Here is a 24,565-nt window from a genome sequence, read left to right on the forward strand (position 1 = left end):
CATATTCCTCACTGTAATGCTATCAACTTTGAAGCTGATTTCTTTTTTTTTCTTTTTTTTTTGGTTTTTCGAGACAGGGTCTCTCTGTAGCTTTGGAGCCTGTCACGGAACTAGCTCTTGTAGACCAGGCTGGCCTCGAACTCACAGAGATCCGCCTGCCTCTGCCTCCCGCGTGCTGGGATTAAAGGCGTGTGCCACCACCGCCCGGCTTGAAGCTGGTTTCTTACACTTTTATTAATTAAATTATACTAAATAAATAAATAATAGCTCAGGACTTTTTTAATTTACATACACACATACACACACACAAATTGTGCTTGCTTCATTGGGTTTTGGTTTTTGAGTCAAGGCCTCTCTCTGCAGTCCTGGCTGTCCAGGAACTCACTATGTAGACCAGGCTGGTCCTCAAACTCAGAGAACCTCCTGTCTCTGCTCCCAAGTGCTAGGACCAAAAATGTATATTGCCATGACCAATTGAAATTGAAATTTTTTAGTTACTAGAAGGGAATTCTTTTCTTTTGGGTTTGTATTTCTTCATATAGACTGATCACATATTCAGGTATTTTCCAGTTGGCTTAAAGGAAAAACACACACACACACATCCTAAAAACACCCAAATGACAACAGCTCTTTTGAAGGAAAATGTCCCAAATATGGTCGTTCACAGATATAGTTTATAGGATGTGATATCATATCCATTCTATTGGTATTTAAAAAAGGCAGTGGTGATGCACGCCTTTAATCCCAGCACTCGGAAGGCAAAGGCAGGTGGAACTCTGTGAGTTTGAGACCAGCCTGGTCTACAGAATGAGTGCCAGGACAAGCTACAGAGAAACCCTGTCTCAAAAAACCAAAAAAGAAAAAAGAAAAAAAAGAAGAAGATGAAAAAAAGACTTTCGCATGGATTGGTGAGATATGGTTTAGAGGGTAAAGGACCTTGAACGTAATCACCTGAGTTCAGTTCCCATGATCTACACTGTAGAAGAACCACCTTCTGAAAGTTGTCCCTTGACCTCTACAAGAGTACCGTGGCTTTTTTTTCTCTGTCTCCTCCACTCCCCACCCTGGGGCCAGCAAGTTGGCTCAGTATCTAAAGGTGCCTGCTTCCAAGCCTAACAACATGAGTTTGATTACCAGGACTCACGTGGAGACAGAGAAAAATCAACCCCTGCAAGTTGTACTTTGACCTTAAACACACAAGCGCAGACACACACACACACTTTTTAAAAATTTAAATCATAGGTCTTTACTAGTTTTTTTTATTAAAATTACTCTAGCTTCATAAAAATAAACAGTTAATTTGTTACTTTTTCTATGTTCCGCTCAAACGTTTTGGTGTGAGCACACCCCCTCTTACACACAGGACTCTGCTGTGTGTGATCCACTTCTCATTCTCACTGAGCGGAAGTTTCAGTGTCCCAGCTTTGCTCCTATCACTCTCAACTCGTACATTTATCAAGGGACAGTATCCCAGAATTCTGCACAGACACCACAAATACCAGCTGGCCTCACTGAGTGGACAGCTTTTTTGCTCTCACTTTGTGATCTTCCTTCCTTCCTTCCTTCCTTCCTTCCTTCCTTCCTTCCTTCCTTCCTTCCTTCCTTCCTTCTTTTGTGTCAACTCAATAGTAAATTTTTTTAAAATCTGTTTTTGAAGCCAGGCAGTGGTGGCGCACGCCTTTAATCCCAGCACTCCAGAGGCAGAGGCAGGCGGATCTCTGTGAGTTTGAGGCCAGCCTGGTCTACAGGAGCTAGTTCCAGCACAGGCTCCAAAGCTACAGAGAAACCCTGTTTCAAAAAAAACCAAAAGTGAAAAAAAATTAAAATAATAAAATAAATTAATTTAAAAATCTGCTTTTGTATTTATTCAGCACTTTAACATTATCTATTGGACATTATTCAGGAGATATATATAATCCACCATATAGCCCAAACTAAGGTATTTTGGTTGTTGTTTTAGTCAATTCTCTCCTATATGTCTCTGTCTCTCTCTGTCTCTCTCTCTCTCTCTCTCTCTCTCTCACACACACACACACACACACAAAATCTTCTCTATATGGGTTCAGAATCATGTTTTTAAAGTTTATGGATTTTTCTTTATGCAATCAAGTATCTCCTAAACCAGTCACCTTTTACTTATAGAAAAATATTTAGAGAGATATTCTATTGTTTTGGTTCTTCAGGGCAATAATCTCTTCCTTAAACTGTTGGGTGTCCTTTGGTTCAATGCTGGTTTGTTTTGTCTCTGACAACAGATAGCTGTAGTGACACCATTTTCTAACAGAGAATAAGTGACCTTAACCCTTCCATTCTCCACTGGACTAGTGAAAGTCTACTGTACACAATCTAAGCCTTCAAGTTGATGTGGAAAGCTTTAAGATCAAATTGCCAGGGCAAGCAGAAATTCAACTAGAAAGGTTAAACAGACTGAAGTTACATCTTTCCTGACACTTTAGAACCAAGAGAAAGTCAGACAATTCTTTGTGAAGTTTATGACATGAAAGACAAAACCATAGACGCACCGCAGTAATGCTTATTCTGTATCAATAGGATAACAAGACGATTCCAGGATACAAGGTGCCTCTCTTCAGCCTTATGCTACAAAATGATAGCTATAGTCCCTATGAAGGCATCAACAAAGATGAGATAATCTGCCTGCCCTGTGGCAGTCTTTGAAAGCAGGGACAAGTAAACTTCCCATGAGTTCATTACTGTCTACCTATTCTGGTCCTATTTTGTCAATCTAGAACACAGAGTAATTAACAATTCTACAATATATTGTCTAATTCATCTCCATTAGGACAGTTTGCAAACTGGTTAACTGCCAGAGTTTAAGACTGTGGTCTTGTTTGTATTTTGTTTGGAGCACTCTTGAAGTCATTTTAAAGGCAACTTGAGGGAATGGTACTTTTGTATTTATTTAAAACAGAATCTACAATGTTTCACACAATTTAAGATAAAAATAACTAAGAACAAATTCACAAATTCCAAAAAATTACCTGTCATGTTTGATCCTGGCTAAGAGAGGCTCCAGCCACCCTGCCGTACACTCACAGTGTGCATCTAAGAAGGTGATCACTTGGCCTTTGGACACAGCAGCTCCTTTTAATCTAGCTCTGATCAATCCAGAACGTTGTTCCATTCGAATTACATGAACTGGCACCTTGAGTTTTTTCACATAACTCTCTAGAGGTCTTTTCAAAAAGTCTGAAAATATAACAAAAGAATGAAATAAAAAAGGCATGAATTGGCATTACCCAAATTTAAAGCAATTTTGATTTTGTAGCATTCCTTCAACATATACATACTGACAGAGTTCTCCTAGTGGGGTTCCTTGCCCCATCAATGCCATTCCCTGAAGGAAGCCTTCTAATTTCATGGTGGTATGACTAGCTGCCTGTATCTTGCCATAAGAACACAAAGACAAACCTATGGCTCAAGTATCGCCTAGGGCAGGCATGTCACCACGCATTTTTATCAGGCTTCCAATTCTCTTCCTAATCATGCAGAAGAATCTGTAACAGAAGCAAAGTAGCCCAACCAGGTGTGACAGCGCTCACTTGTAATCCTAACCCTGGAAGGCAGAAGCAGGATTTTGAGTTTGAGGTCAGTGTTAGCTACACAGGGAGTTTTGAGATCCCGTTTAAAATAACAAAACACTAACACACCCAACATACACAAAACAGAAAAAGCATTTTAAGAATATTAAATTTAGGCCAGGGAGTTGTTGCACATGCCTTTAATTCTGGCACTAGTGAGACAGAGGTAGGCAGATCTGAGTTCAAGGCCATCCTGGTCTACAGACAGTTCAAGGACTGCCAAGGTGACACAGAGAAACCCTGTCTCGAAAAATAAAACAAAACAAACAAAAGAATATTAAATCTAGATCACAACAGAGAGAAGAAACAGTTTGTGACCACTATTATAGTTTTATAAACTGTGAGATTTCTTCCAAGGCAGAAACAAAGTATCTTATTGATCACACAGTCTCTGACTATACACTCAGCAGGAATAAGAAAGTGAAAAACTCCTAAGAGATAGGAAATGAGAGATCCATGTCAGACAAGTAACAGTGATGGGACCGTGTCTTTCTAACCAGTAGGAGTGAAAGATGTGTATAAACTATCTAGGGAAGGGAATATTGATTTACAGAATCTTAGAATTTCTTCTAAGACTTCAGCAATTGATGATGAAAGATTAAGGGGCTACTTAAATACTGAAAGCAAGACTCCATGAGCTTCCTGTAAGATGGGGTGAGAGGACAAATGGGAAGAAAGTGATTCTATTTGGTAGAATCAGATTGAGGCATTAGTAATGTCATCAGAAACTCAAACCCTTCAAAAAGACAGGGCTATATCTGATTCCTAATCTCGTTTTCTGTTAACTCATTTCCTAATATTTGTGCTAGAAATAGTATTTCAAAATAATACTATGATTTTATGAACTAAATCAAAAGGTGAGAAGAATATAACCAGATTCTAAGGAAAAAGGTTTGGACAATGCAATCTGAGAAAAACATTTTTATACTAGCAGTGAGCGGGTTTGTGAAAACTCTGCACCTTAAATGTGTTTATCTTCACAGTGGCCTGCAAGGTTATGCTGTCACGCAGACTTTAGCAATGAATATCTACACTCTCAGAATATTACATGAATTTGATCAATGTGACAGTTTGTTCTAGCCCAGGCTTGCCTAACATCAAATCCATCATTTTACGCTGGACAGAGCACTATATGAATACTGACTGGCTAAGCACACTGGGGATACCTGTAATCCCAGTACTAGGGGGATGGAACAGAGGAATGAGGGTCTCAAGTTTGAGGTCAGACTGGCCTAGGCTTTGTAGCAACACCCTGTCTCAAAAACACCAATCCAACAAGCAAACAGAATCCAACAGAAGGGCCTCTAAAGAGAATACAGGAGTGTGGAGCACTTAATCTGTACAAATATGGATCAGCATTAGTCTATGTGTCTAGAGCTGAATAGAATCATCTGTGGTGGGGTACAAGATATGCTCTATTAGCTTAAACTAATCAAAGTTTAATTTGGCTGTTCTGGAACTTGCTTTGTAGACTAGGGAGGCCTTGAACACACAGAGGTCTGCATGCCTCTGCCTCCTGAGAGTTGAGATTAATTAATACACCCTTTCATTGGTAACAAAAAAAAATTTAATATGTGATTCTGTAGCACTGTAACAAATTTCCTTGGCACTTCTGACATCTTTGTAACTTTCATACAATGGACACTAGGAAATCTGTGTTTTCAGTTCATACAGTTTTAAGCATCGAGTCCTGAGGAGGTAGTGGTGATTAGAAGCCTTCCTCCTTAAATACCCTGCTGACTGCTGTCCTATAAATATCCACAACCATCACTCCACCACACAGTATGAAGTTGTCAGAGATTTGCCACTTGCTGGTACTGCTGAAATTTTTCTTGTGCATTTGTAGATTCGCCTTAATTGTTTATAATTTCTGACTTCGAAGGTTTTTGAGGAAAGGTAGATTTAGTTCATATTTTGTGTCCCCAGTAGCAATATTCTAAGCACTCACAAAATTTATTATGGTGCTATAGCTCTTACTATTTAGTGAGTGCTCTAAGAAGATTCAACAGAAAAAACACATTCCCATCCGTACAATGAGGGAAAAACTAAGTTACAATAAGACTGGTGAGGGGGCTCAGTTGGCTAAAGTGTACTTGTCTGACAACCTGAGTTTGAGTCCTGGGACCCATGCTGTGGGATTATGTTCTTGTACACTGTAAAGATTTGTCACTCATATTGGCTTAATAAAATGCTGACTGGTCATCAGCCAGGCAGGAAGTACAGATGGGGTGACCCAACCATACTAGAATTCTGAGAAGAGGAAAAGCAGGGATGCAGTTGCAAGGCAGATGCAGAGGAAGCAAGATGAGAATGCCTTACTGAGAAAAGGTGCCACAAGGTTAAACATAGATAAGGATTATAGGTGAATTTAAGGTGAATTTAATTTAAGAGCTAGTTAGTAATAAGCCTGAGCAATATACCAAATAGTTTATAATTAATATAAGCCTCTGAGTGTTTCTTTGGAACTGACAGCTGCAAGACAGATGGGACAGAGACTTCCGTCTACAGACCCATGTGACAGAAGGAAAGAACAGACTCCAAAAAGTTGTTCTCTGACATCTACCTGTATACCTTGGTGTGTAGGCAATGTCTCTCTGTCTCTCTTTCACATGCAGCAATACTTACACACAATAAATAAAAAAAAAAAAAACCCACTATTGAGTCATTGTTCACTTTACTAAATGTAAATTCCTTGCCTCTTACTAATGTGATTGCACACAGGCTACTTGGGGAGGGGGGAAGAGAAATAAAATTATTTTGCCTGAGGGGGAAAAACTCCTTATAAATAAATAACATGCATGAGTCACTGGAAAGTGCTGCTGCAGAATGGTATTTCAGCTCATGAAAGAGAGCATATACGGCAGTAGACCATAAGTGACATCACAGTCATTTTAATTTGTGTTAAATATACTGTGATTTCTACAATGACAAAAATTATCTGATGATGCATTTCTCAGAACTAAAATATCATTAAGCAGGGCTTATTGTATATAATAGTTCTAAAATTAATTTTCTAAAAGAATTGGCTTCTAACTGAAAATTACCAACATATGATTTATCTCTATTGTCAGCCCTTATTCTTTTTTTCTAAGATGTTTCTGAAACCCTTCATTTTATCATTTTCTTTAGTATTGTTACGTGTATATGTGATGTGGATGTGAGTGCAGGTGCACAGACACCACAGTAGCCATGTGAGGTCAAGGTACAACTTCTGAGAGTCAGTCCTCTTCTTCTATTGTTGGTTCCTGGGACTGAACTCAAGCACCTGTACCTCCTGAGCCATCTGACCTGGCTTGTCAACAGCTATTCTTTAAGTGTGGTCTACTTAGTTATAATAGCTCTTCTTCACTTTAATGTTAATTATATTATATACTACATATATAAATGTCTTCTGGCATATTAAGAAGATAAAATAAGGACACCTGAGAACTATCTTATTTTCCACTTATACTTGTATAAGCTGGCAAAATAAACTAAACTATTAACAAAAAACTATTAACACAAACTATTCCCAATAATTAATGTATGCTATAACTAAATATAACTAGTTTAAAATAGACACAATATAGACACAACTAGCAGACAGAGTAACATTTGACTGTAATCATCTCATCAGATGCAATGAAAGAACAGGTAAAAAAGCTGGTTGCATTCAAAGAGGTGAAAATGATGGGCTATGAGGCTTTAAAGTTCATTAAGAAAGGTATGGAGGCTCAAGAGATGGTTCAGGGCACTCGCTGCTCCTCCACAGGATCCAAGTTTAGTTTCTAAACCCCACACTGGGAGACTCAGAAGCACCTGTAACTCCAGCTCCAGAGGATCTTCATGCTCTCTTCAGACCGGCATGGACACCTATACCCATGTGCACAAGTCCACATACAGATACAAGAAAGGAATGAAGAAAAGTAAAAACCTATTTCCTGGAGCTCTCTCCAAATCTCTCCCATGTAAACAGGAATTCTGGCAGCACATGATACTAGTTAGCGCTGTGTCACAGATGGACTGTGCTGAAAAACAAAGCACTGGGAAACACTGGATTTCTGACTTAACTTAGTGCCGCCTTTTCTATAGCATTCTGCAGTATGAAATCTCCAAGAAGGGTTCAGAATAAACAGTGTACCTTTTCCTGCGTGCTTCATGAGACAGATGAGGATATTCTCTATCTGTGGAAAAACCCTGACATTCTCAGAAGGGTATCTGAGCAAGAGACGTGACAGAGATTTGTGAGAAAAGAGTCAGACTACACATAACACTTTAATTGTGCTTAATCACGTTCTGTACCTAATTACAGATCATTCCTAAAACTTAGAAAGTAAGGAAACAGGAAGAATTCAGAGAACTCCAGTCTGGACCGCATTTTCTGCAAAGGTTCTTCTTGCCACTCAGAACTAAATTTCTCCATTTGCGATCTGCAGTTTTCCACAGAGGAAAATTCTAATAAGGTGTGGGTTTCTTCCTATTCTACATCAACTTTACATCTTAAAGCATTATTTCTTTTTCTGATAAGATTAAGATGTAGCACAATTAAACACTAAAGTAATACTCTTTAAGTTTTACAATGGAATACCTTTCACTATATGAATGAGTTTAAATGCTAAGGATTTTTAGATAAATTGGAAGTTTACATATAACTATTAAGTTAAAATGAAAGCAAAGGTTTGCAGACTGTTAGTGATCAAAGGTCCAATATCACTGGATTAAAATGTAAACTTTACCTCTTTCACTGGCATCATCTACAAGAACAATCTCTTCTATCATGTGTCTTGGTGAGCGATTAATGACACTATGGACTGTTCGAAGAAGTGTGCTCCATGCCTCATTGTGGAAAACAATCACCACGCTTGTTGTAGGAAGGTTATCTGGATACACCTTTGTTTTACACCTAGAGACAAAGCAAAGGCCTTTATAAAAGTGACTTGAAGACTCTACAGTAAATGAATCTATACTAGATAAGCTGACAGAACAATAAAAAGTTTGTGCTAATGGTAAGACTCTTAGTTGGTTTCTATTTAAGTTTTGACTAATGTTGCATGTGTAATAATACTGATATAAAGAGAGTTAAAAAAATTATTTTAAAGATATTGCCTATGTTCTTAAAATAAGCTCTCCCGATTAGGTTTGGGGGGTTGATCTACTTTATTTATTATTATTGTTGTTGTTGTTGTTGTTGTTATGAGACTGGGACTCACGATGTAGTTATGACCTGCCTGGAATTCACAGAGATCTGCCTGCCTCTGCTTCCCAAGTACTGGGATTTAAAAGCATGCACCACACCTGGCTGGGTTAATTACTTTTAATGGAGAATGAATTAAGGCTATATTATTAATCTCAAACTGTACTTCAAGAACCAACTGGCTTTAGTTTTATTTTATTTGTATGGGTGTTTTGCCTGTGTGCATATCTGTGCGCCACGTGTACACCTAGTACCCACAGAAGCCACTGGATCACCTGAAACTGACGTTGCCAATGGTTTGTGAGCAGTCATGTGGGTGCTAGGAATGAAAGCCAGGTTCTCTGGAAGAGCAGCCAGAGCTCCCAACTGCTGAGCCAGCTTTCAAGTTTATTTCATTGCTGTATATTCTATGAACATATATTTCTAGTCAACAGCAATCGACATCAGTACTTCTGAATCTGCACTATTAGTTGCAGTGGTGGGAAGCACAGAGAGGAAAGCAGTGGTGACTCTACCCATGTTCTGGGAACCAGAGGACCTCTGGTCTACTCACTGCGGCACTACTGTGTTGCTTACACAAAACTGCTTGAAAGCTGTGCTAGTAAAGAGGAACAGTGAAAGTAAGAGAACAATCGCTCCCCTCCAGTCCGTGTTGTCCCTTAGACAAACAAGAGATCAAGTTTCTTCAGGTTCTTTTCTGTTCAATGCTAAAACAATGTTAGAGTGGAATGTCAGCCTAACTCTCAGGGCACTGGTCTGCAAAGGTCCTGCTAATTAACTTTGAATTAGGGTCCTGAAATTAGAGGAGTTTTACAGATGAGGAAACTACGGTTACAGAAATGAAGACGCTTGGTCAAACTAACAGCTAGTAAATTACACACACATCAAATCAGACATTTATGACAAATCTCACCCCTCATTATCCACATATGCCAAACAGTGTAGTAGTATATGAAAGAAGCCAGAAAAGAGGATTCTGAGGTCAAGGTAAAAATATATATCACATATACTCCAACACTCTTCTCCATGTCTCTCTAAATGAAATGTACTTTTCATGCATTGTTTATAACCTAAATTTGGTCAATTACTAGCTTTTACCACTAACAAAGAACGCACCATAAAAGCCTGGCTATGTAGCAAGCAGTGCTTGGTACTGTTACAAGACTCTTCTGTAGGTACTCAGAGTAGGATCAACTGAGATTAACCTTACAAGCAGCAGCAGCACAGCCATGGAGACCAGGAATTCCTAAGTACACCTGAGACAGGTCATTTAGTCAAGGTCTGATTTGACAACTATTTAAGTATGATGTTTACACAAACGGCTACATCATTAGCACTCAACAAAGGGTACCATTATTACTTCTTAAACATTAAGAGTGAACTACACACTTGGGAGGCAGAGGCAGGCGGATCTCTGTGAGTTCGAGACCAGCCTGGTCTACAAGAGCTAATTCCAGGACAGGCTCCAAAACCACAGAGAAACCCTGTCTCAAAAAACCAAAAAAAAAAAAAAAAAAAAAAAAGAGTGAACTACATAGGATGGATTTGGCCTCTGACTAACCTGGGATTTGTTTTAGGGCTCCTTTCCTAATATCACATATTATAAAAATTATTCACTGATTCTACTTCTACTTAACTATTTTTAACACTGGGCCAATGCCATCCTTTCTTCCAGTCTTTCCGGAAAAATGATCCTGGCAGCTCATAAAACAGTGAAACTGGCAAGCAGATACAGGATGATCCAAACCTGTTAAGTTATACTCTAGAAACAAGGGGTTTGGATTTAAAAGTGTGGTGAGCAAGTCACATGCTAGGGACACTATCTTTCCATTTAGGGAGCTGCTCTGGACAGCAGATCCTGCTCAGCTCTAGTGTGAGGATGAATCAATGACAGTCTGTATTTGTGACTTGACATTTCACTGTAAATCCTCTTTGAAAGTCTCAAGAATCCCCAGTGGACATAGAGCTCACTTTTGGATCTGAAGGGCCCTTTGGATCCTAAGTGCTGGGAAATATCACAGCAGTGGATAAATCCTCACAATCATCCTTGTTAACCTCCTTGTTTTACAGATAAGGATTCTGGGATACAGAGACTCTGGGAATCACAAGGTAGTAAATGGCAGAGCCAGACTGGGACTATGTCACTATCAAGGTTATAAACAAGTTGGTCCAGAAGACCAAACTGGAGTTAATGATGAAGCAGCTCTGAGAAATAAAGTAAAATATGAATGCTCAGATCAAAACCATAGTACATGTATGAACAAACATGCAAATCAGTAAAAGTAAATCCACACCTTGACCATTAAAGCTTACTCAGAGGCTACACTAAATACATAAAAACAAAATGTACAGCTCCAACACAATAGCTGGAAACTGAAATTTGTATCAGCTCAAACTGTGCCCATTAGCAAAACAGAAAAGGAAGAAACAAAATGAAAAAAAAATTAAACAAAAAGCTGGAGTAAGAAAAATGTAATGAAAAGTTAGCTCAATCAACTTTGCCTTAGTTGTACATCTGTGCTTAGGTTGTTCTATGTGGTTCATAAAAGCCCAGCCAGGTTGGGGAGTCTCGTTTTAAATGACCTACAATCCTCATGTGGGCTCTCCCCACACTCCAGCAACATTACACCTTCCCAGACAACTCCTTCAAACTCTCTCACATCTCAAATTTAAAACTACTCTTGCCCTCCTCACTCACACCTTTGTTTCCAATTTCACAGAAGAAATAAAAGCTACCCAAAGTGATTCCATAATGGTACCAATATACACACATAATCTTGTAAGTATCAGGGCTACAAAATCATGCTTTTCCCTCTAGAGGGCTTGCATGATCTTGTCTATCAACTTTCTCACCTACAGCTGCCCAAAGCCTTTGCTTTTAACACCCTTTCAAAAATTCCCCTCTTAACTGGGTCATTTCCATTAACGCACAAATACTACTTTACACTATCCTCTCTTTCTGTCTCCTCTCACCTCATTACAACGCCTTATTGCAGATTACTGCTGTAAAGTGCTGCACATCCCACTCATTCCCAAATTGATTGTATTATAAAATATAGCAAACACAGAGCACACAACATAAATTTGTTGGGCTCAATTCCAAGAACAACAACAACAAAAGAAACAAAATACACCCAAAAAATGTGAGCTGAATGACTTAGTAGAGAGCAAACAACTGTGTAACTAACTATCACTAAATGAGAACGAAACATTGCCGTATCCTTACTGTTGCTATTATCATCTAATTTGTCCCTAAAGCAAAAACTAGTGTCATTCTGAAGGACTTTTGCTTGGGCTGTTTTGATTTTCACACAAATATATATATTTTCCATTTACTATGTTGACAAGATTCATCCTTAGAATGACATGCAGTTTTTGTTCATTTCTACTACTAAAGTCTCCTATTTTATTTATTATTGTTGTTGTTTGAGACAAGGTCTCACCTGACTGACCTGGAACTCACTATGTAGATGACACTGGCCTTAACTTAACAGAAATTCTCTGCCTCTGCTTTCCAAGTGCTGTGGTTAAAAGAAAGGACCACCAGGGTGCTTTACTACTTTACTAATACAAGGTCAGACATTTTAACTTTTGTGGTTTTTTTTTATATTTATTTATTTATTATGTATACAATATTCTGTCTGGTGTATGCTTGAAGGCCAGAAGAGGGCACCAGACCCTATTACAGATGGTTGTGAGCCACCATGTGGTTGCTGGGAATTGAACTCAGGACCTTTGGAAGAGCAGGCAATGCTCTTAACCTCTGAGCCATCTCTCCAGCCCACATTTTAACTTTTGGAACCAATACAGACTTACTGCTATAAACATTTTGTCTTTGCTTCCTGCTGCATGCATATATACATTTTTAACATACTTCGGCATGAAACTGCTGGGTCATGAAGGATGTAAATGCTGATTTTTAGCATGTACCTGTTATGGACTATTCCTTTACATTGTGTGAAGATGTGTCATTGTGACTGGTTTCATTAAAAAGCTAAACAGCCAATAGCTAGGCAGGAGGTAGGTATAGGAGGGACTTCTGGACAGAGAGAGCTCTGGGAAGAAGAAAGGCAGAGTGGCCAACCAGGATGAGCATAATGGAGATGTGACAACGAGCATGCAGAAGAACATAGATTAAAAAGGTATGGGTTAAGTTATAAGAGCTACTTAGAAACAAGCCTAAGCTAAAGTTCAAAAAGAAAAGTCTGTCTACAAATGGGCCAACACGGGGGCTCAAATCTACAAACACAGGGCCTAAGAAAGGAAAAAACAAAATTCTGGATAAGGAGTCGGATGTAGCTTCCTAATCCTGCAATCTCAGGCAGGTCAGTGCTCTGTGGCATACGGAGGCATGGTGACCAACTGCTGCTGTGGGCTAGAGTCTTCCACCAGTGGCAGCTGATCTAACAGTTTAAGACTTGTCTCCCACAATCAGAGAAGGCTAGAGATGGTCAGTAAAGACAGATTCAGATGAAAAAATACCTAAACAGGTTATAGTGTGCTTCAAATATGTGTGTAGGCTTAAGAGAAGAAAATGGGTATAGACAGTCATAAAAAAAGAGTTTATAAATAATAAAGTCTTTAAGGGAGAATAAAATAATGTAAAAAGGGTAAGTCACATGAAGATGGAAAACATGCAGATATCCTGCATGGTACTGTGTTAATTTTGAATTTTTTGGAGGCTAATGAACAGAGAACAACAGCTGCTAAGAGACACTGGATTATGGAAGGGACTGCTGAATAAAACGAGTCATTTATTTCATTTAGGATAGTCTTAACTTTAAAATGGAAATCAGAAAATATACTGCTTTGGGGAAGAGGTTATGCTTTTGTTTCCAAAGAAAATGAAAAGCTGTGGATTCCTTCAAAGTTGATAGAGATCAGATTTGATTGGGGGGAAACCCCTCAAAATCCAGGCTACAGACATAAAGGCATAAACCTAAAAAAAACTACAGACAACTGATATATGTTTTACCTGCTCAAACATAAACAAAAAATCATCTTTAGCTGACTTGTGCACACATTCCATACTTGTGTTAATACAGATATGTATGTTACTTTTGACAGTTTATTATGTGTTTTCAGAGCAAGGAGACCAGACTCCAATGAAAATGTGTGGCCCAGGTGATCTAGTCTCTCAGAGTGCCTCAATTGTAGTTTCCTGAGAGTTCTACATTCAAAACAGCTTTAAGGCTGGGGACTGAGATGGTCCAGCTTTACAGACTATTCTAGTCAGTACTACAGAAAAGTCTTATATTTTCCCACTGCACAGAAACTGGCCAACAAATGTCATGGATAGTTTTCCCAGGACTTGACCATTATCTCAATTTTCTCAAGGTCCCCTAAAGATGCTGTTGCCCACAGACAACAGGAATCAGTCTAGAGAATATGAGGCTGACATTCCCAAGAGGTGGAGTAGGTAGGTTTCCGTTGTTTGGTGGGTTATGAATATTTTTCATCATTTGGCAGGTTGGTTGCAAGTTGTTATTGGTAATGGTCAGGAAAAAAACTAAACAAGGAATATTAGAGTCTGGGATCTCATTCTGAAAAGAAAAAGGGGGGATATAAAAATGATCAGATAAAAGGGAAGCTATTGAATCTCTCATTTTTCTTTTTCATTCTCTTTTATTTTCTCTTACACAGGGTTCTCTGTGTAGCCTTGGTTGTCCTGGAACTCACAGAGATCCACTTGCCTCTGCCTCCTGAGTTTACTGTGCACCTCCTGGGATTAAATGTGTACTACCACTGCCTACCTCAAATCCCTCATTTTCTACTGGGTTATTTTTCTTATCAATATACAGAAACTACATTCCTGGATTTGAGCACTTTACTAGTTATGAATGTCACAAATAATCTTTTTAGCAATAGCTTATTTTTCTTCTACTCTCTTATTTAATGAATATAGTCTTTAAGAAAGTTGATTGCACGCCTTTAATCCCAGCACTTGGGAGGCAGAGGCAGGTGAATCTCTGTGAGTTTGAGACCAGCCTGGTCTACAAGAGCTAGTTCCAGGACAGGCTCCAAAGCCACAGAGAAACCCTGTCTCGAAAAACCAAAAAAAAAAAAAAAAAAAAAAAAGAAAGTTGATTGTAGAGCATTTGACCTAGCATGATCTGTTTAAGAAATCTTTCCCAATTTTAAAGATATATTCTATCTTTAAAGATATATTTATGGCTCTGCCTTCTTATTTATATTTGTAATACACAGAATACAGATTGCTTTCTATGCTGGAAATAAAGGTTTCTCTTTTGTCTGTAATTACACGAGATTCATGCAATGGCATTTGCTGCTTAAAGGATCATCCTTTCAGGGCTACTCAGTGACTTCCTAGTCATCAGTTAAGTGTTCATGTAAGGATGAGATGTAAGATAAATTACCTGTTTTGTTTTACTGATCTGTCTTATTTTTTATAAGAACATAACAATATCTTGATTACTATAGTTTTTAAAGAAATTTTGATAAGTCAACAACAATATCTAGTTCTTCCAGCTCTGTATTTTCAGTGACAAAATCAATCAATCAAATTATAAACACACACACATGCACAAGATTATGGTTATGACTAGAACTACACTAAATTATCAAACAAAAGAATCAAAATCTTCATAATACTGATTATGAACAGAGTATTTTCTTCATTTATTTAGGCATTTAATTTCTCTCAATAGTACACTTGATAAGTTCTAGTAATTCTAAAAAGATAATCTAAAAATATCTTCTAGCTTGAAAAGAACTAACACATGTTAAAAAACCTTTTCCTTAGAAATAGTGTGCTAGGCATGGTAGCACATGTGTTTAGTCCCAGCACTTGGAAGGCAGAGGCAGACGGATCTATGTGAGTCTGAGGCCAGCCTAGTCTACAGAGTGAGTTCCATGACAGCCAGGGCTATTCAGAGAAACCCTGTCTCAAAAAACAAAACAAAATGAAAGAAATACTGACCTACAAACCATCAACCTTACTAAACACTTATGGATTATAATGTTCTATCTATAATCCATTGGGGGTGGAAGGTTGAAAATAAGGTTGTGATAGGGCTTATATATCCCAAGGCTTTCCTCAAACTCACAATCCTCCTGCCTCAGCCTCCAAGTTTTTACCACACCCAGCTTAAATAAAATCTTTTAGTATCTTTCAAATTCTTATTGTCTCGCCTGGCCAAGATATCCAGTATAACACGGAGCAGAAGTAGCAATGATGAGCACTGTTGTAGCGCGCCAAGGCGCTCTGCGCACCACGGCGCTGTCAGCTGTCATGTTCCGCTGTCAGCTGTCATGTTCCCATGTAGCGCGCCACGGCGCTCTGTGCGCCAGGCGCTTTGCACACCTCGGAGCTGTCAGCTGTCATGTTCACAGGGTCTGGCACTAAGCCCGTTGCCGCCATTTGCTAGTGTCCCTAGTAGCAAACAACTTCTGCGCACGCTCGCTACCGGCCCAAGAGTGGTTTGAATCCACCTATCAATTGCTCACACGTCTTGCTCACGCAATTGCATCAGTGTGGGCCGAGCCAATCAAGCAATGACACATCATAGGCGGACCAGGCGCTGTATATATTCCCCGCGCGGTCGGGCTCGGGGGTCTTTTCGCCTCCATCTTATCTTCAGTCTTCTGCGCTCCAATAAAGTACGTTCCAAGAAGAATCCTGTTGTGGTCGTCTTCTCTGCTGGCAGAGTTGCGCGCCGCACACTGTGCATGCTTCTGACCTTCCAGAGTCTCTTTTCAACACGGTCCTTGCGTTAAGGGACTTTCGTGCTGTGCTGTTTAGATGCCCTACACATCAGATTAAGAAAATTCCTTTCAGCCGGGCGGTGGTGGCGCACGCCTTTAATCCCAGCACTCGGGAGGCAGAGGCAGGCGGATCTCTGTGAGTTTGAGACCAGCTTGGTCTACAAGAGCTAGTTCTAGGACAGGCTCCAAAACCACAGAGAAACCCTGTCTCGAAAAACCAAAAAAAAAAAATTCCTTTTAAAGTTCCTAAGGCATATCTTGACAGCAACAAATTTTATCAAATATTTTCTTTGTATTTCATGAAATAACCATATCAACATATCCTTTTCCTGTTACTATAGCAAATTTCAGCAACTTTAGCTTTCTGTATGGAATATACCAACTTGGTATAAAACTGAACATATACAATCTACATATTGCTAGATTCACTTCACTTTTCATTTGTAAGTCCATATCTATGCTGTCAGTGAGATTATGCTAACACTCCTTGTTTATTACACCTTTATCTCATTTCCACCACTGATTTCATGATGCACACTGACTGGTACGGTCCTTCTTTTTCTAATAAGGACTGGCTATGCTTTCCTTAGATGTATATACAGTGACAGGCTGTGTGTGAATGGAAGTTTGTTATTATTTATGTATGTCTGTGTAAAAGGCCTTAAATAGTTTATTGATTTAATAATTATACTTTACAGTTTCTGCTTTTCTCTGGTATCAGTTATATTTTTGTAGGAACTAACAATGTGATTAAAATTTTTTGTGTTTTATTTTTGTTTTGGGATCTTTGTACATATCCCCAGAATTCACTATGTAGACCAGACTGGCCTTGCACCCAAAGATATGCCTGCCTCTACCTACCAAGTGCTGGGATTAAAGGCATTAAAGGTCTTGATCTAAATTTTTAAATATGCTTATATAATACCTACTTATAAGATGTACACGACATCTACGTTCTTAAAGATTTTTATTTTGAGATTTATTTTTGTAATTTTGAAGTGTGTGTGTGTGCGCGTGCGCGCGTGTGCACAGGTGCTCTCAAAGGCCAGAAGAAGGAATGAGATCCCCTGAAGTTGAAATTATAAGTGGTTGTGGACGTTACGTATTAGATCCCTGGTTGCTGGATTCCTCCACTATTGATGCAATAAGCCAAATCAGACCAAATAAATAAATCAAGATTTAACAAACAAGGTAATGCAAAGCAGAACACTTCCAGGTGGCCCTCAGGAAGGCAAAGAAAAGAACAGGAAGGAAGACACACACAGCAGACCTATGGGCCAGGTCTTAAATAGCCAGTAGGCATGGTCTTGAGAAGCCCTGGGAAGGGGCTAACTCTTGGTGGGCTTTCTGAGGGGAGGGGCTGCTATTTGGCCAGCTTTCTTAGTGGGCAGGGTCTGGGGGGAGAGAAAGAGGGAGGCAGGGCTTCCACCTAATCATCCCAAACTCTTTGGATATATGGGCGCCAGGATCTTAGGTGACACTTCCACCAGAACAATGAGCTGCTCACTGTAGGTGCATGGAGTCAAATTTGGGTCTTCTGAAGAGCAGTACACTCTCTTAACTCCTGAGCCACATCTCTCCAGCTCCTTTTTAAAGAATTTTTATGCATGCAATTTGGTACTGCTGTCTACAGGCACAGTATTGTGCAGCAGAGGTCTAGAATTTCTTCTCTTCCAAAATGGAGAAGATATATCTTCTATGGTTACAAGGGGTAAAACAAAAGTTGTCTCTGGAGGTGGAAGTAATTGGAAAGGAAAATAAAGAGAATTTTCAGGGGTTATGTCTTCGTTTGGATGATGTTACACAGCTTCATACTTACACATAAAAATTCAGTAAGCTATACGTGTAGGACTTATAAACTTCACTGCTTCAAGTTTCATGCACCTAAAATCTTTTTGTAAAAGGTTGAACATATGTCTATTTTTATGAATGCTTAGACTCCCCTACTAATCTGTTGAGAGAAGTAATCATTTTCCTAGTTCCTGAGTCAGTAGAGCAGTAGCATACTGAAATGTTACTTTATTAGCACTGAACTTAGAGTTCAAGTATAATTAAACAGTAACTGACAGAAAAGTAAGCGCTAAGCATATCTTAGGAATGTAGACAAACCTTGCACTGAAATATGATTAGGACCACACTATGTACTCACCCCTCTAACCTCACATCTGGTAAAGATCTGTTGAGTGCAATCATCTCACTTGCCATTAAATTAAACTGATTGATTTTAAACATCTCTTTCATCTTTTCTTGATCCTCTTTAGGAATGACGACTGGTTTCCCCATTTCTCCGGGACCTTCATGAGGCTTCTGCACTGGCTCTAGAACTAATAAGAAATATGCTTAACTGATACCAATTTCATAACAATTACCTCATGCTTTTGTTAACAACATCCAAGTTAAAAACTGTGCTAAACAAGCAGAGTCTCTTCTGGAGTCTCCAGTCTGTTCACGCCTCCAAGGTGCTGGCAGTTTTCCCACTTTGAGGAAATGACACAGACCACTCAGCTTTAGAATGCTAAATAGTTTTGCAGAGGGTCAACTTAAAATTTTCTTTCTTTGAAACCATCATGAACACCTCCAACTAGTCCTTACTATCCTTGTCTCTCTTCTAGTCCATTCCCTTCTAGACACAACCACCTATTCATTCGAAGTCCCAATCTTGTTAGATGACTTAACACTTGTCTGAAATTCTTTGAGGGCATAGCACTGCTGCAGATGAGCCAAAATCCTCATCATGACACAGGATCCTCTTTCAGCCTAACAAATGCCAAGACTTCAGGCACTAGGCTCAGCCTGTGGGTCACAACCCTTTTGGGGGTGGGGTCATCAAATGACCTTTTTACAGTGGTCATTTAAGATCATTGGAAAACAAAGATATTATGATTCACAACAGTAGCAAAATTACAGTTATGAAGCAGCAACAAAAGTAGTTGTATAGTTGGGCGTCACCGCAACATGAGGAACTGTGTAAAGCGTCACAGCATTAGGAAGGCTGAGAACTACTGCCCGAGATAGTAAGATAGGTTTGCATCATAGCATTAGATCTTCAGTACAATTCTGATTTTGAGATTCCCTCTATTGTTTGGTAACATAATTTGTAGAAAATTAACATTTAATATTAAATAAAAAACCTAAACTGAACAACTGCTAAAAGAACCAACCACAACATTGTTAGAAATATAATTAAAACATAGGAACTTAGGGATTACAATTAACCTCAAAATTTAAATCTATATATAAACTTATTTTTACATAAAATTTTATATTTTATAAAAAATTTTAACTTTCACAGATCTAAATATATAGCTATAAAATTTAAATATAAACATAAAATATAGAACTTTATTATTCATCAGTAAAAATGAGCGCTATACTTAAGCAAACAGTTGTAAAAAGGCTACTCTACTCACCATCCCCAGCAGGAAGTCCTCTCTCCTTTTTCTGATCACATTTGTTGCACTCACTGAAGTACAGCAGCAGAAACATATCCAAAAGTACCCAAACCAAGGAGGTGGCTAGAACCACCTTGCAATATGCAAATTTTCTCATGGCACTTTAAGTCAAATGTAAAATTTTAAAATATATATATATAAATATACAAATATCATGAAAACTATTCCAATCTGGTTTCATCAGAAATCATGGTCATACCCTATAAAGAAAAAAAAAAGGCTGTCTTAAATTCAAGGAAATAGATCATGATTAATTTAACATTAAATATTAAGAGATATGAATTAATTTCATTAACAAGAAATTCTATTATTATATAGTAACTCTTACAGAGCAGTATCCAATTGAAAAATGAGCAAAGGATATAAAATGCCTTTATAAAAGAGAACTCTAAATAGCTAATAACTATGTAAAAATGTGTTTATTCCCCTGTAACTAGATATGTAAATTTAAACAACAGTAAGCTACTATTTCAAGTCTTCTCAAACAAGCATCTTTTTTTTTAAATATTTATTTATTTATTATGTATACAATATTCTGTCTGTGTGTATGCCTGCAGGCCAGAAGAGGGCACCAGACCCCATTACAGATGGTTGTGAGCCACCATGTGGTTGCTGGGAATTGAACTCAGAACCTTTGGAAGAGCAGGCAATGCTCTTAACCTCTGAGCCATCTCTCCAGCCCCTCAAACAAGGGTCTTAACTCCCTTTCTGTTCAACTGCTCTACTGAATTCTAAGGCAAAAGCCGAACTATTAACACCAGATCCTCAATAACTGACTATCCAGTTTTCCCTACAGTCTGTACTGCACAGTTTTTCAGTCTAATTCCTGTCCTCCTTTTTCTACCAAATGCTATGTAGAAACTTCAATCACACTCACCAGAAAACATTGTCAGAACACACTGCAGGGAGAGAAGGAATTCTAAGACCTAAGACCAAGTCTTAACTCTGACGATGCCAGTTTTTTAGTTCCTATCTCCCACTCTTCTCCATTCCATGACACTCTTCTATCACTGAGAACTCATTCACAATCCGGAATAATTTGGGATACTCTAACTAAAACTGTTTCCACACCAAGTGAATGTTTCTCTTGAAGAGCTCAGGAGCAGTCTGAGAAGAGTGCCACTGAGTAGCTAATACAAAGGCTCAAAGGCAAAGGCCTGGGTCTTGTCACTGCTGACAGGAGAGAAATACACCATATGTGTTCCATCAAGTAAGCAGAGGAAACACCTTGTACATGTGTTCCATGCTGAAAAGGGTATAAGCAGATGCCCTAAGAAGCAGGCAGATGGGCGATGTAGCAGTTTCACACAAGGGTGGCCAGCAGAGATGGATTATCTGAACAATTCAGAACAGGTGAGTTCATCTATGAACTACGTAGATAGTTCTTTACAAGGTTCTTAGACAAAAGCCAGAAAATTACCTGAAGAAGTACTAAATGATACTTGTAAGCAAAAAGAATTATTATTTATTTCTGTTTTCGTCACCAGGGACTTTGATCTCTAACATGTTTTCATCAGAACAACATTCTCTTAGACTGCAAGGTGGGAAGTAACAAGGGTACTACTGATTTTTTCTGCCTCAAAATCATGCCTATTCAATGCGACATTTGATTGTGTTACATGCAGTGAGTAGTTACTAATGACTACAGGAAAACATGAAAGAATTACAGAACACAGTATCGCAGCACAATGGCTCTCACAAAAGCTAGGCATGCTCATTTATATTTGAGCGATTTCACAGGGAAGACAGACTACCTGGCAAAGAACCTGACTGCTAATACAGGGGATTTAAAATACAAGCAAACAGGATCTCATGTAGATCAAGAGAACCTAAAACTCCTAGGTAGCCAAGGATGGCCTTACATTTCTGTTCTTCCTACCGCTAACAGTGCTAGGATTATAGGTATGCACCACAGTTAATAGGTTTATATGGAGCTAGGAATCAAACATAGGATCTCATGTATCCAAGGCAAGCCTTTTATCAAGTGAGCTACGTCCCCAGACCCATTCTTTAAACTCTAATGAGCATTTCTCTAATATATATTACTGTCAGTTCATTTATATCTAAAAATGATGTCTTTTCACAGTTAGACAACTAAGGAAAAAGAAAAACATGTCTACAAAACAACCTGTGTGCCAATTTCTTTTTAGTATCTTGAAGTATCCTTTATATAAAATACTTAGGATAAGAACTGCTCCAGATTTAAGTTTTTCAGATTTTGCAATATTTGCACAGACTTAATTTGTTTAGCTCCACAATCCAAAATCTGAAATATTCCAAAATCTAAAATCTTTTAAGTGTTCATCTGCATTCAATGTTCCAGATTTGAGAACATTTTAGATTTCTAACTAAGGATGTGCATACAAGTTATACATTTATACAGTGAAACACTACTCAGAATTTAAAAATCACTATGGTGATAACTAAAGTACTACTGTGACCACTCTGAGTTACTGTCTCAAGTTTAGATGTCAGGAGAACAATCATAACCTAGAATACTGCTGAAATCCTTAACAGAGCTTACTGGCTCATGTGTTTATCTGGGGCATGAAATGTTGAGTATTTTTGTTTCTAGTTCATAGTTTACTTTTAGTAAAAGAATATCTTTTATCATTCAAATTTCCCAAGTCTTAAGAAATACTTATACCTGGAAATCATTACTAATAATGAAAGTTTTTATGTCAAAGATTTTACCTTTCCTATTTAAGTAAGGGGCTAATGCATTGTCTCCCAAAACGATAAATTGTCTCCACTTACTTAAACAACAGGCCATGCTTTCCTAAAAGAATGCAATACTCACCGTATTGTAAATCAAGTTTGTGAGACTCTATGTTTGGCTCCATTGACCAGTCTGTCTCTTCATATCTAAAAAAGCTATCTAAATTATAATAACTAGCTTATTCTTGGCATATAGTAAAACAAGTCTTCTCAACTATAACTATTAAAAACATATTACACTTTTACTACGTGTGTGTATGTGGGAGGATGATGGAGATCAAAGGACAATCGCCTGGAGTCAGTTCTCTATTATGTGGAAGGGTTCTACGTTCAGAACATAAAGTAAGTTATCTTTGAGGACCTAGGCTAGAGAGTTAAACTCAGGTTGTCAGGCTTAGAAGCAACTACCTTAACCCACTAAGCCACCTTGATTGGTCACCTTTTTCACTATTCCTTTGGTTTTGGTTTGGTTTTTCAAGATAGGGTTTCTCTGTGTTACAACTCTAGCTGTCCTGGAACTTGCTTTGTAGACTAGGCTGGCCTCAAACTCAGAGATTCACCTGACTCTGCCTCCTGAGTGCTTGTCTTATTGTTGTCTGCAGCACTATCTTTTGATGATAAATCTTAGCCAAGTTTCCTAACAAATCAGTAGTAGACAAGCACCAGCACTCAGAGACAGATGCAGGCATATTTCTGAGTTTGAGGCCAGGTTGGTCTACAGACTGTGCTCCAGGACAAGTCAGGGCTACACAGAAAACCCTATCTAAAAAATTATATTAAATTAACTTAAAAAAATGAAAACAAAAAACAAATCATTAACAACTGAGACCTTCAAAACATGTGACATTAAAATTTGGTTTGTCACAGTTCCTACTTCTTCAAATGAATAAATCAATGTATAGGGATGAAGTTAATAAAGCAGGCCTAAAATTGTTATCCTTAGAAAAGCGTAGCAAGGTTGGCCCTTACCTCAAATCAGGGAATTTGAGTTATAAACAGTTCTCTACAGTGATATAAAACTTCCTCTAAATAAGAAGTGTGCCCTACTGTGCCTTAACTGTACAATCTGGTTTACGTTAAACATCCCCTTCTTCCTTCTGTGATTTTGAAATTTTGGTATGTGCTAGATATAAGGTATCTTTACATGCCCAACCCAGTAAAAAACCTAGGGCATGAGCCGTCTCTCCCTTCTCTCTTCTCCTCCTCTCTCCCTCTCTCTTTCTCTCTTTTTGCCCCTCTCTCTGTTCTCCTTCTTCCTCTTCCCTTCGATAACCCACTTAATAAATATCCAACCTCACTCTGAGTGGCGTGCCTATCTGTCCATCTCGTCGCAGCCACTTGGGGATCTGCAGCATATTTATTTAATCCATTACAAATATTTCATGTGTTGTCACGACTGTTGGAGAAACTAATCACACCCTGCTGTGCCTCAGGGAAAGAATGCTTACAAGCTTACTCCTGGTTTCCTCCAGATTTCAAATGTGTCCTTTTGCTGCGATGTATCTCTGTTGCTAGTATTCCTATACTGAAGCCATTTGAGTCCTCCAGGCCAATTAGAAGATCTGGGAGCAGTCTAAGGAGCCCCATATTAAAACAAAAGGAAATGCTTACTAAACCAAATGTTTAAACTCAAGTTTCAGTTCTAACACTTACTTGTTATGTGGTCTTAGCAGGGTCAGTTTACTTTATTTGTGACAAACAAAACCTGCACAGCCTCTTCTTATATAGTTCCACTGCAATAATACACACTCAGTAAATAAATGGTATTTCTAAAGGTGCTTTCTTAGAGGAAACCATCAGGATTCTTTTACATATACATGGATGCAATGAAAATGAACATCTGAAATGCTGCAAAGAGAAGGTCACAGACAAACTGCTCCAGTATCTTCACACTGGTA

At 38.5% G+C, this 24,565-nt stretch overlaps 1 protein-coding gene across 1 annotated transcript in view; it reads right to left on the reverse strand.

Moving 5' to 3' along the window:
• The window catches only part of Galnt1 (polypeptide N-acetylgalactosaminyltransferase 1), a 74,397-nt gene that overhangs the window by 22,385 nt on the left and 27,447 nt on the right, over nt 1-24,565 (reverse strand). Inside the window, exons 3-6 of the mRNA XM_057788829.1 lie at nt 19,908-20,149; nt 18,647-18,821; nt 8,315-8,481; nt 3,000-3,207 (exon numbers count right to left, since the gene is read on the reverse strand). Coding sequence (XP_057644812.1) covers nt 3,000-3,207; nt 8,315-8,481; nt 18,647-18,821; nt 19,908-20,046 — 689 coding nt within the window. The 5' untranslated portion in view covers nt 20,047-20,149. The remainder of the gene's footprint in view (nt 1-2,999; nt 3,208-8,314; nt 8,482-18,646; nt 18,822-19,907; nt 20,150-24,565) is intronic.

This window comes from Chionomys nivalis, chromosome 14 (genome assembly GCF_950005125.1).
Source record: "Chionomys nivalis chromosome 14, mChiNiv1.1, whole genome shotgun sequence".
NCBI classification, from domain to species: domain Eukaryota; kingdom Metazoa; phylum Chordata; class Mammalia; order Rodentia; family Cricetidae; genus Chionomys; species Chionomys nivalis.